The sequence below is a fragment of the Stigmatopora argus genome, chromosome 3 (genome assembly GCF_051989625.1).
Source record: "Stigmatopora argus isolate UIUO_Sarg chromosome 3, RoL_Sarg_1.0, whole genome shotgun sequence".
In the NCBI taxonomy this organism is placed as follows: domain Eukaryota; kingdom Metazoa; phylum Chordata; class Actinopteri; order Syngnathiformes; family Syngnathidae; genus Stigmatopora; species Stigmatopora argus.
In genome coordinates, this window is record NC_135389.1 from 23,605,437 (window position 1) to 23,618,047 (window position 12,611).

Sequence of the window (12,611 nt, forward strand, 5' to 3'; positions counted from 1 at the left end):
AAAAACCTGCGCTCCTTAGGGACCGTCGCGTCCCTCTTCTTCGACGTCATTCAAGACTTGTCAATGAAAGAAAACAACAACCCAATGACGTCATTCACCGCGCGACTATTCTTACCAAATAAACCCACGGCTGCCATTGACGGCGATACACGTCCACGATCCATTACAAGCGGAATTCACAAACGTCCATTCACCCTAACAGTGGAATAGACGTCTATGGCCGTCAGCGACAGTTTAACCGAACGAAACCTGGCTGGTTTCTATAAGCCCCCCCGAGACATTTTGCAGTGACGTCATTCCAGCGAAACCCCAATTGAAAGTGTTTTCCTCCTCGAGTCTTTGTTTTTCCTTCTTCGGGGGGGAAGGTGGGGGTGTACCGAGGGGGGAGGGAGAGCGAGAGGGTGGTCTGTAGGTAACACGCACGCGCACGCACACACACATATACACGCAGAGTTTGCCGACCCCCCAAGCACCCGAGTGCATGCGTCGGTCACCGCTGCCTCATTCTCGCCCTTGCAAACCGCGATCGTCCTTCCCTTTTCCCTCGTAAGACGTGTGTTTTTTTGATTTTTTTCTCTCTCTTTCCTCCCCTAAAAGGGGGCGGTTCTAGAGGCGGAGCCGGGGTGTCCAAGTGGGCGTGTTTAGCTATATAATACTTGTTCCCCCAGAAGTTTGGTCTGTCGCCTCGGTCTCCGGGACAGCCTCGCTCTCACCACACATCACTCACTCACCCACTGACTCACTGACTCACTCACTCACTCATTCACTCACCCACAGACTCACCCACTCACTCATATCACCTCAATAAGCAAGCAAGAGGCCGAGCGAAAGAGCGACCGACCGGGGGGAAAACCAAGTCACCTGCGAAACGCGCACAGCCAGCCAGCGCCATTTTTTTCCCTTCCTTTTTTCCCTTTTTTGCTCCACTTCCGAATTGTTTCCTTTGTGCTTCCACGCCCGCCCGGACCGCCCGTACCGCCCGCCCGCCCGTACCGCCGGCCGGCCGACTGTCATGGAGACCCCGCGATCGAGACCCGGACGTGAGACATTTTGCCACACCTGCACAAACCCGGAGCGGAGGATCCGAAGGAAGGTAAGGCACCCTCCTTGTTTTCCGCGATCGCTTTTGCTTCTTAATTGCGGAATTTCCGCTGTTCAGGCCGTCCTTTTTTTGCGCCGCACCATGCCGCGCCGGCCGGCCGGCTGGCCGGCCGAAGCCGCACGGAGAGAACAGCTGGCGTTATTTGTCGATAGAAGCGATAGGGGGCGCGCTTTGGGTCAATAAACAGCGAGCAAAGGGGGGGAAAAACAAAAACAAAAACGCTGACTCGAGCTTTTCTCGCTATCGAACAGAACAAAGTGTGACAGCTTGTGCAAGAGCTGAGGCGGCACTTACAGACGAGTCGGCGTCTCGGGTCGCCGGCGTCGAAGGACGGAGGGACGGACGGCGAGAGGCGTCCAATTTTCGACTAGTCCGACGGCAGGCGCTCAATGAAGGCAAGGCGCGTCGAATTTGGACCCCCAGGGTTGTCGATGAGAATTAAACGCGAAAAAGTGCTAGATTAAGTAGGTTGGACGCAAATGGGGGTCCATCTTTTGCCCCCAGCACATTTTTTTTGGGGGGGGGGGGGAAATTGATCAATCAAACTAGATCAGGGGTCGGGAACCTTTTTGAAAGATAGAGCTATAAACAATTCCTATTTTCAAATGTTATTGCTAAAGAGCCATTCTCAGAATTTACAAGTAAAATATATGAAAATGTGCATTTTTTTGTCATTTCACCACTTTTTAATCACAAAAAGTCTCTGAATTATTTTGACAACATTTTTATGCTGTTGCTAATTAATCAGTATCAATGAGAAGATGCACGCAGAAGAGTAATACCAACTAAATTATGATTAAAGTGGTGCTAGAGATAGTCTCAACGCCACAGTGTCAACGTGACGCTCCTATTGGTGCGTTCGGGACTTGGCTCTCTTACTAGTGTTTAACATATTTTACCTCACATGTTAGTGGAGAGCCATATGCACCCATGGAAAGAGCCACATATGGCTCCCGAGCCATAGGTTTCCTACCCCTGTACTAGATCGTAAAACAAGATTATTTTTTTTCCATTTTTTTTAATTTATATATTATCAACATTAAATCCAAAGTTAACTTTTTGTGTTTTTTTTCTTTGAATATTTAGGTACTTTTTCCCTAAATTGATTTTTTGGTAATATCAGTATTTTCAAATTAAAAGAGAATATTTGTACTTATTTATGCACCACTATAATCATATTTTAAAAAGTATTAAGTCATTCTTTTTCTTTATTTCTATTTTAAAAGGCAGAAAAAAGTGCCCCTACAGGCTAAAACGTGGTTTAACGATAGAATGCAAATATGCACGCACAACCGCATCGGACGTCCAATCCGTTTCAAGCGTGGCAATGAACATTCCCTGCCAGTCCTCCTTCTTCAAACGGATGGGACGTGGGCCAGTGATGAATTGGTTGAAATTCCTGACAAAAGCCCCCCAAGGGTGGCCATGTCGGTCGGGGGGCAAAGTTCTCTCTCCACCAATTGACATTCCGATGAAGTCATAACGATGTTATTTCTCAACACAAGATGATTTTATCAACGTTGAAGCGTCCTCTATTTGCTCACCGGGCTGCCAATGAGCGCCGTCTGCGTTAAAAAATTATCCGGCGTTGAAAAGTGGAATTGCGTTTTTGTCTTTCAGGCCAAGAAGGCGTCGCCGAGCGGCCATTGGTGGCTCTTGGCGCTGGCCGTCGCCTTCCAGGCGCTGGAGATGACCTCGGCCGAGACGTTGTGCGGAGGCGAGCTGGTGGACGCGCTGCAGTTCGTCTGCGAGGACCGAGGCTTCTATTTCAGTACGTAAAGCTTCCTTCCCGGCCAAAATGCACATTTCTGCGCAATTTGCCTGTAGACCAGGGGTCGGGAACCTTTTTGACGAAGAGAGTGGAAAAAAATGAATATTTTTTTAAAGATTCTTATGCTGTTGCTAATCAATGAGAGGATGCATTCCAGAAGAGTATACTGCAAAAAATAATGAAGATTAAAGTAGTTCTAGATGTAATATCTCAGTTCCGTCACCAGCGATTTCCATATTTTAGCTCACAGGTTAGCAAAGAGCCACATGCACCCATCAGAAGAGCCACATGTGGCTCCCGAGCCATAGGTTCCCTACCCCCTGCTGTAGACCTTTGCTCTTCTGGGTCCTAAACAGTACTGGGTTGGGTCACTTCCTGTTGATTTTGGGTCACTTCCTGTTGATTTGGGGGCATTCAAGAGGTAGTTCCGTTTAATTTTTGGGCTTCCTTCCTGTTGATATTGGGTCTTTCTGGTTGCTTTTGGGACAGTTTTGAGTCACTTACTGTTGAATTTGGTGCATTCTCAGATTAGTTTTGGATTTAGATTAGAGGGCAAAAAAGAAAGGTCAAAATAACGTTTGTGTGGAGAACTTTGTTTCATTTTTTTTGCATCCTCAAAAGGAGTCCTTTATGGAAGAGTAGCCGACTCTTCCATTGAAGGACTCTGGCCTTTTTCTTCTTCTCTCTTCCTCTTTTGATTGGCGCTCTTTGAAAGCACCGACCCCCCCCCCCCCCCCCCCCCCCCCCCCGGGTTGTTTTTGCCGCCACATCACCCCCCCCCCCCCCCTTATCCTCGTTATCTCTGCTGACTTGACAAAGGACAAGGTCGCAGAGGAGTTTCCATTGGCCATTGGATGTGTTTGTTCACCCCGGTAACGAGTCGGCGCACCTTTGTCGCCGAGCCGTCGACGACGTATCCGACGTTCCGTCGATCCGCCGTTGTCCGTGGAACGACGGGACGGAAAAAATAGAAATAATAGATGTTTATCGTTGCCAATGACAGACTTTAGCATATTTGCCGGTGGCTTTCATGCTCATTTTTTTGGGTCATGACTGCTCACTTCCTGTCGATTTGGAGTCATTTCCTGTTAATTGGATGACATTTCGGCCTCACTTTGTGTCGGCGAATCACTCGCTGTGGATTTGTGGGTCATTGACTTTGGATGCTAACCACCAGTGGCGGTCCATGCATTTTCTAGCAGCGCCTTCAGCGAATCAAAAACTATTTTATGGCTATAAGACCTCTACTGCAGCTACAGCTGCAACACGTAAAAAAATCATCAATAATAACCTCATACAATTGAAATATTATTTCGGAATATAGCCATATTTTACTCACCAAAAATCCTTTTGAACTGTACACAATATCCATCCTCCTTTCTTTCTTCCTTCTTTTCTATCGCCATCGAAGCGAATGCTGAAAGTCCAGCCTGTCCTGTCGTATTTCTGGCATAGTCCGTCTTGAAAATGGCTTTAAATCAACACCCACAATATAGTATTTGCTTGTGCAGCTCGCTCCAGATACTGTTTGGTAGCTCTGGCTAATCCACTCTATCACTAAGCAACAGTCTTGTCGACGCTTGTTTAATGCAGCAGAGCCCGCAGAACTGATTGTGAAGGCCTTGAGGCAGATTTCGGACCCTGGCAACAAATAATGGCTGAAATGTGATTGGTTAAATGCTTCAATATGAAACACACACATCTGGAAGCAGTGCAAACAGGGGGGAAAGGCAATGAAAGGAAGCTAACAGACAATTTGGAATTATTTCACAAGTATTGATGGACAAAATATAATATGATTCAGATATTTCTTAGGCCAGCAGAGAAGGCCCTGACGGCCCGCCACTGCTAACCACTAACCACTAACATGGCGTCCCCTCCCTCCCCACACAGGTAGGCCCACCAGCAGGGGGAACACCCGGCGCAGCCAGAACCGCGGGATCGTGGAGGAGTGTTGTTTCCGTAGCTGCGACCTCAGCCTTCTGGAGCAGTACTGCGCCAAACCCGCCAAGTCGGAACGGGACGTGTCGGCCACCTCGTTGCAGGCGGTCGCGGCCGTGCCGCCGTTAAAACAGGTAAGGACGACCACCACGACAAAGTGATCTATTTCAGAAAACGCCTGTCGCTTGAGGTTTGCTTCCTGGAGCCGTTCTATACGCATTTGGGATCATTTCCTCTTCTTTGCGGCTAATCGGGGGCCGCCATCCGCCGTGCCGTGGCCATTCCCGCCGGGAAGGACGGCGTATTTGTCAGCGTCAGCCTTTCACACGGTCCTAAGCTCCCTCACCCCCCCTCCCTCCCGCTTGCTAGCTGGCGTCTGGCCGCTTTCCACGGCCCTCAGCGCTTTTGCTATCGCTAGACCATCTCGCCAGATAGGGGGCGGCCATTTTGTCTCAAGGGCGAGACCGGGCCGGGCCGCGGGACATTTTGTTCTGGTCCAGGGACAACACGCAAACTCCACACAGGTGGGAGAGCTGGATCTGAACCCGGGGTCTCCCACCGTGAGGCCGACGCGCTAACCCAGGGGTCGGGAACCTTCTTGACGAAGAGAGCCACAAACAATTCATATTTTCCAATGTTATTCCTTGTGAGCCATACTACCAATTTAAAAGTCAAAATACATACATGTAAACGAGTGCCTTTTCAATTTTTTTTTGTAATTTCACCACTTTTAAAGTGGAAAAAACTGAATATTTGAGAGCCATACTCAGAATTTTAGTGTAAAAATGTGAAAATGAGATGTGACTTTTTGGGGGTCATTTTAACCACTTTTAAAGTACTAAATGAAGTAAAAATGTGAAAATGAGATGTGACTTTTTGGGGGTCATTTTACCCACTTTTAAAATACTAAATGAAGTATTTTGACAGCACTGTTGCGCAGTTGCTAGCCAATGAAAATATGGATGCAGAAAAGTCTAATAAAATGTAATTTAAAAAACCATGATTAAAGTTACAGGTACTGTCAGCGCCATAGTGGCTCCAGCGGTTTAAAAACATATTTTAGCTCACAGGTTAGCAAAGAGCCACATGCACCCATCAGAAGAGCCACATATGGCTCCCGAGCCATAGGTTGCCTACCCCTGCCCTAGCGCGTCGACGAGCGTGGCGATGGGGAATGAGTTTGGACATGTCCCTGGGGACAGCTGTTTTGCCGCTATTCACGAGGGGGAGCGTTCGGGGGGGTCCGTGTGTGTGTATTTGGGGGGGTGTAAACACTCTTCAAGTGGCGGCAGAAAAACAAGCCATTGACATGGATGGCCGGCCACTGGCGCATAAATTCCGGCCCAGCCCGCTTGCGAAAACATCCATTCAATTGTTAAGTCGGCGGCCGGGTCCTTTAAAGTGGGGGGGCGGCGACGAACCAACAAACAAACCAACGACTTTCAGGCGTTTAACTCAGGGGTAGGGAACCTATGGCTCGGGAGCCATATGTGGCTCTTTTGATGGGTGCATCTGGCTCTTTGCTAACCTGTGAGCTAAAATATGGAAATCGCTGGTGATAGCACTGAGATATTACATCTAGAACTGCTTTAATCTTCATTTTTTTTGCAGTAGACTCTTCTGGAATGCATCCTCTAATTCAGGGGTAGGGAACCTATGGCTCAGGAGCCACATGTGGCTCTTTTGATGGGTGCATCTGGCTCTTTGCTAACCTGTGAGCTAAAATATGGAAATCGCTGTTGACAGAACTGAGATATTACATTTAGAATTGCTTTAAACTTCATTTTTTTTGCTTTAATCTTCATTTTTTGCTTTAATCTTATTCCAGATCTTTTCTTTGCAAAACTCTGCCCATCCATTGTTGTTTACCTGCTATGTAAATGTAGACCAAAGTGTGTGTGTGGGGGGGGGAAGTGTGGAAATGCAAAGTCCGCCCAGTGCTCGTAGATATATTGTTATACATGAAAGAGATGCAAAAAAGACAGTGCCATGGCCACCTGGCTTGGTCGCATCACCAAAATTTTGATCGCATCTCGGGCGAATTATTCCATCGAAATTTCCGTCGTAAGACGAGAATATCGTATGACAAGTGGTCGTATGACGAGGGATTACTCTACTATCAATTTCTATAGCACAACCTTAACTTGCCCCAAGCAACATAGCCTCAGGGCGGGCGGCCATGTTGGTAGAGGCCAACTTCCCAAGACAGCACAATGACATTGGCATTTAGTCGTAAGTGGTTGTTTTCCCTCCCGCTCCGAGCGACGACGGGCGTCCCGTCCCCGACTGACCCCGCCTTTTCCTCCCTTTGTGCCCAGGAAGCGGCGAGGAAACCGGCGCTGCCGCCACCGCCGCCGCCTCACGTGGCCATCAAACACTTCCGCTACGAGCAGTGGCAGCGCAAGGCGGCCCAGCGTCTGCGGAGGGGCGTGCCGGCCATCCTGCGTCCCAGGAAAGCGCGACGGCAGCAGCAGCAGCAGAAGAAGAAAGGGGCGGAGGAAGGCCGACCCCGACCCCGCCCCCACCGGCCCCTCATCGGGAAACTGCCGCCCCTCAACCACAAATGAGCCCGTCCGCCGACACGCACCGGACAAAACGGGATTATAGCTTTGTCGTTGGGACCGGAGCGGAGCCGAGCCGAGCCGAACCGAGCCGGGCGGAGACACAAGCCCCGCCCACTCGTCCACGCCTTCCATTCATTTTTACGCTCGGAATGTCTTTTTTTTTTTTTTTTAAATCTTCCTTTTTTTTTTTTTTATCTTCTTGGAAAACCAAGTGACGAGAGGCTCGCGTGACAGAATCGATTCCGTCATTTTTATTTTTTTTAGTTTGCACCTATACCTATAAAAGGGACTTCCACACTGTAAGGAATTATTTTGTAAAATTAGATTCCTGTTCCAGCACCTTTTTTTGATCACAAACAAGCGCAGAAAAGCCTCTGCCAAATTGCACAACGCCACGGACTACGTCAAAGTAAAAGAAAAATATATGGCACTATTTTTTTTGTATGAACAAGTGAACGAACGTGTAGCTTCTTAAAAACGCCGCGGTGCTAGCTTTGGGAAAAAAGGACTCAAAGAAGAGGTTGAAAAGCACGTCTGGTTTTTATTATAACTTTCCGTTTTAAGGAAAGTGGGATTTTTTTTCTTCCACACACAAAAAAGGAGACGAAATGGGGGAGACCCCCCTCCCCCCCAAAATAACGGATGATGGAAAGCGCCCGCTAGCCAATAGGAAGGACCCCCCGTGCCCGCCTCCGTCGCTTCTGGATCGAACCGTGAGACACTTCCGAGAAAAGTCCATCGGATGGGAAGCGCTAGCTAGCGTGGCTAGCTAGCGACCTGTGGCCAATGTGCCTCTTGGCTCCACCCTTCCGGATCAGGACCCCACGAGACTTTTGCTAGTGCTAGCTTGCCTGGCTAGCTACCCGAGACGACCGTCCCCGCCAACTCGGTCCCTTCCGGATCGGGACCGTGCCACACTTTCGGGACAGTCCTTCCGACGGGGAGCGCTAGCCGCGCGGCTAGCTAGCCACCCGGGACGAGGGACCTCTTGGGGTCCTCCCCTTCCGGATCAGGAGCGCTCCAGCCATTCCACCGCGGCCAGTTCACCGGGACTAATGTCCTTCTTGGCTTCCGCCCCCATCGGATCAGGACGGTACTACACTTCCGGGCCAGTCCTTCCGAAGGGAAGCGCTCGCGAGCTACCCGGGTCAAACGTCCCTCTTGGCGCCGCCCTTCAGGATCAGGACCGAACGACACTTTCGGGACAGTCCCCCCACCTCCCCCCGATGGGAAGCGCCAGCTACCCGGAACCAATGTCCATCATCTCGGCTCCGCCCCTTCCGAATCGGGACCGTAGGACATTTCCGGGACGGTCCTTCCGATGGGAAGCGCTAGCCGCTACGGCGAGCTACCCAGGCGGGACCCTTTTGGCGCCGCCCCTTCCGGATCGAGACCGTGGAGGATTGTTCTTCTTTTACTTTTAGCGTTTCGTGTTTTCTTTTCATATCGACAAAAAAAAAGAAAAAGAAAAAAAAAGAAGAGAGGAAAGCTGTGTTTTCCATACCACGACATTCCTGTTTTTCCTAGATTTTGGCGGTTCCGTTTCCACGTTACCGTCGCTAACTTGTCGGGCGCCGTCGACGGCCGTAAACATCCAATCGGTGCGAAGAGGGAGAGTCGGCAGCGGTCGGCCCTCCGTCCCTCCCGCTTGGAACGAGTGGGGCATCTAGGAAGGATAAACTCATTGAAATTTGGATGTCTTTGAGCGTCATTGGCGCCAAAACAAGGCACAGAGGTTTTGATTTAAAGGGAAAAAACAGCAATAATGTCAACTAACATTTATTTTCTATTGTATATCAGTAGTATTCACATGCCTGAAAACAAATACTTGAATATATCTATCTATACATAAAAATATGTATTATATATATGTATAATATATGTATATATATGTATATGTATATATATATATATATATATATATATATATATATGTGTATATATATGTATATATATGTGTATATATGTGTATATATATATATGTATATGTGTATATATATGTGTATATGTGTGTATATATGTGTATATATGTATGTATATGTGTATATATATGTATATATATGTATGTATATATGTATATATATATATATGTATATGTGTATATATATATATATATATATATATATATTTATATATATATATATTTATATATATATATCAGTGGCGGTCCGTGCATTTTCTCATAGCGCCTTCAACGAATCAATCCAACCCTCAAAAACTATTTTATGGCTATAAAACCTCAACTGCAGCTACAGCTGCGACAGATTAGAAAAAAATCAATAAATCAATGCACAAAAATGGGGTAAAATCCACTTCTTAGCCCTGACGGCCCGCCACTGATATATATATATATATACCGTATTTTCACGACTATATGGCGCATCGTATTTTTAGCCGCAGTGTCAGTAACGAGTACTATTTCTGTATTTTAAACACACAAAGGAAGCACAGTTTTTCTAGACGGATATATGTTATATATTATATATGAATATCTAACCGCAATAGCGCTGGCTACCGGAAGTAGCCTATTTCCGGGGTCCGGTGCGCAGTGACTGCAGGGATACATAGTTCTCTCACGCTACACCCACACGCTAAAAACACGTTTTTAAAAAGGCAACGGAAGCAAAACTGAGTTGGGTTGTACTTTATTTAAGCATTTTACAACTTACTCACGTCATCATCACCCACAAATCCATCAAAGTCTGAATTTTCGGTGTCCGAATTGAACAATTGTCCAAACGAGTCATCGAAAACGCGGAGTTTTATACGTTCGTCCAGGCAGGCACAATCCATTCGTAAATAGTAGCTAGCTGGTAGCTAGCGTAACTTTTCCAACGGCAAGCTGTATTGATGTCGATGTATACAGGCCACAGTCCATTGGGTGTATGGACAAAAGAACTACTACATATCCCAGCAGTCACTGCGCAGTACTTTGTCTACGGGAAAATAGTAGAGTCGGTGTACCCTATCAACTGATACATTTTATTTTATCGTGATAACAATTTTAGTATTGGTCCATATACAAGACGCACTGGATTATAAGGCGCCCTGTCTATTTTGGAGAACATTTAAGACTTTTATGTGCGCCTTAGAGTCGTGAAAATATGGTATATATATATAATTAGTTTTGAATGAGTTTCCGGGGACGTGGTGTTCTTTCCTATAGTCTGAGCTGTATCTTACGACGGAGTTTTGAGGCCACGCAAAGAAAGAAAAACAGAAATGAAAGTGGTCATATGACGGGAAAAAGTCGGCATTTGAGATTAAAGTCATAATATTAAATATCTCGAGGAAAGATTCACGTTGCGCTATCACGATCAAAGTTTGGTCATTCAAAAGATGAGCTTTCGGAAGGCTTTTTCTCGTCGTATTTCGACTCTCGTCGGATAGAACCTCGCGGCTGCCTTAAATGTCGGAATATTAACATCATATGACTTTATCCCGGTCATCTTTTTATTTTTTCTTCTTCTTTTTGTCGTTTTTATTTTCATTTTTTTTGCGTGGCACTGAGACTCGGTGGTCGTATCTTGCGTAATGAGCCGTCAATCTTTTTTTGGTTTGTTTGTCTGTTTGTTTGTTGAACTACAAATAAGGGCACTGTATAAAGGCATTATTTATTTTGTTATAAAATATATTTGAAAAATGGGTCCAAATAATATTCGCAGCACTGATGGATGCTGGACTGACGGATTTATTTTGTATGTTTTCCATTTGGAGCTGGAAGGCTTTTTTTCTAGATGCTTTGTACCAAAAATAATGTCTTTTTCTCCCGACTCCTCCCCCTTTTGGCTGGCCCCTCCCCCTTACTCACTTCCCATCCATATTTTAGCAGCCTTACCCAGCGGGAAGGTGACGGAAACGCCGCCGTTTTGTACTCCAGCCACTTTATAGTGCCGCCCCTCCGTGTCCGAATTGACGCTCGGATTGGACGCCGATTGGTACGCCAATTGGTACGCCGATTGGTACCCGGAGGGAACCACCGGGCGACTTTAAATTGAGTCTCGTGACAAACTCGTTGAATTCGCTAGCATAAAACAAAGCCCCTAGAAAGATGGCCGCCCTCCGGGTGGCAGCCATGTTGGTAGGGGCCACCTTTGACGTTGAAAGCAAGTCCTTAATTGGCTCATTTGACGAGGTGGGCGGCGTCGGAGCGTCCAATCCGTCCGTTCAAGGTTTCAATTCGGACGTCAAGGGGGTTTAAATCCCGACTCCGGATTTTTTTGGCGTCCGTCCCAGCGTGCTAAACACTAGCTAGCACCCGACCGTTTCCTAAAGTCAGCCGTTATTTTGAAAGGACACGGGAAGTGCCTTCGCGCCGAGGAGCCGATTTGGGTTCCCCGTCCGTCCATTTTAGGAGAAACCGTCCACTGGTTAAACTGGGATTCGTTGATGGACATTTTTGCCGGAAAATGCAATGCATCGGAAAAGTTGGATGATGACGATGATGAAGATGATGATGATGATGATAATTGTATAACGATGTAAGCGTCTGATTGTTTTCCAAAGCAAATCCTCAAAATCTCCTTTTAATTGATTGCAAGCAGAAATCAGAGAACAGTTACTGTTTTTTCCCATTTTTTTTCCTGAAAAATAAACAAAAATGAAAAGGGAGAAAATATTTACTGACTTTCTGTCTTTTTTGTGGTCTTAATTTATTTGAAATATTAAGTGTTTGTATTCTTAGCCTTTTAAATGAAAAATAAAAACACACACAAAAACAATTGAATATTTACTGACATCATTGGTTTATTCTTTTCCTGGTTGCACAATAAAATTATAAATATTTTTTTAAAAAAGAACAAAAACTGTTTGCACAATAAAATTATAAATATTTTTTAAAATATTTTTTGCAATGTTTACCATTTTCCTCTTTAAAAAAATAAAAAATTAAACCCAAAAATGAGAATATTTTTTAAATGAACTTGAAAATGACAATGAAATTATAAATATTTTAAAAATATTTTTTGCAATGTTTACTATTTTCCTCTTTAAAAAAAGAAAAAAATAAACCCGAGAATATTTTTAAATGAACTTGAAACAACGAAATAGAATATTTTATATTATTTTATATATTGAAACAATGAATGAAAACAAAAATCAATATATTCAATATTTTCCTTTTTTATGAAAAAATATTTCAAACCAAAAATAATTGTACAAAAACCTTCTATAAAAATAATTTGAATAGTTTTCTCCCTTGCCCTAACAGAAATAAAAAATAAATGAGAAAATC

The 12,611-nt window shown here is 45.5% G+C and overlaps 2 protein-coding genes across 6 annotated transcripts in view; one reads left to right on the forward strand and one right to left on the reverse strand.

Annotated features, from left to right (window-relative positions):
• The first annotated feature begins 651 nt into the window (after positions 1 to 651).
• On the forward strand, positions 652 to 11,996 carry igf2b (insulin-like growth factor 2b). The gene is made up of 4 exons (XM_077597267.1): positions 652 to 1,093; positions 2,723 to 2,873; positions 4,767 to 4,948; positions 7,133 to 11,996. Exons 1-4 carry the CDS (start codon positions 1,013 to 1,015, stop codon positions 7,379 to 7,381), a joined length of 663 nt encoding a protein of 220 aa, XP_077453393.1. The 5' UTR covers positions 652 to 1,012; the 3' UTR covers positions 7,382 to 11,996.
• LOC144071835 (uncharacterized) overlaps positions 1,753 to 12,611 on the reverse strand; it is a 28,552-nt gene continuing 17,693 nt past the window's right edge. For 2 of the 5 annotated variants that reach the window (XR_013299746.1, XR_013299743.1), the window contains 3 exons: positions 8,883 to 9,044; positions 4,213 to 4,514; positions 1,753 to 2,945 (listed from right to left, as the gene is read on the reverse strand). Coding sequence is in view for 1 of the 5 variants with exons in the window: in XM_077597270.1 (XP_077453396.1) it covers positions 4,415 to 4,514; positions 8,883 to 9,044 (262 nt within the window). In the remaining 4 variants the exon portion in view is untranslated. Of the gene's footprint in view, positions 2,946 to 3,671; positions 4,515 to 8,882; positions 9,045 to 12,611 lie in introns of those variants that run through there. The other 3 variants (XR_013299745.1, XR_013299744.1, XM_077597270.1) reach the window with 2 other exon arrangements.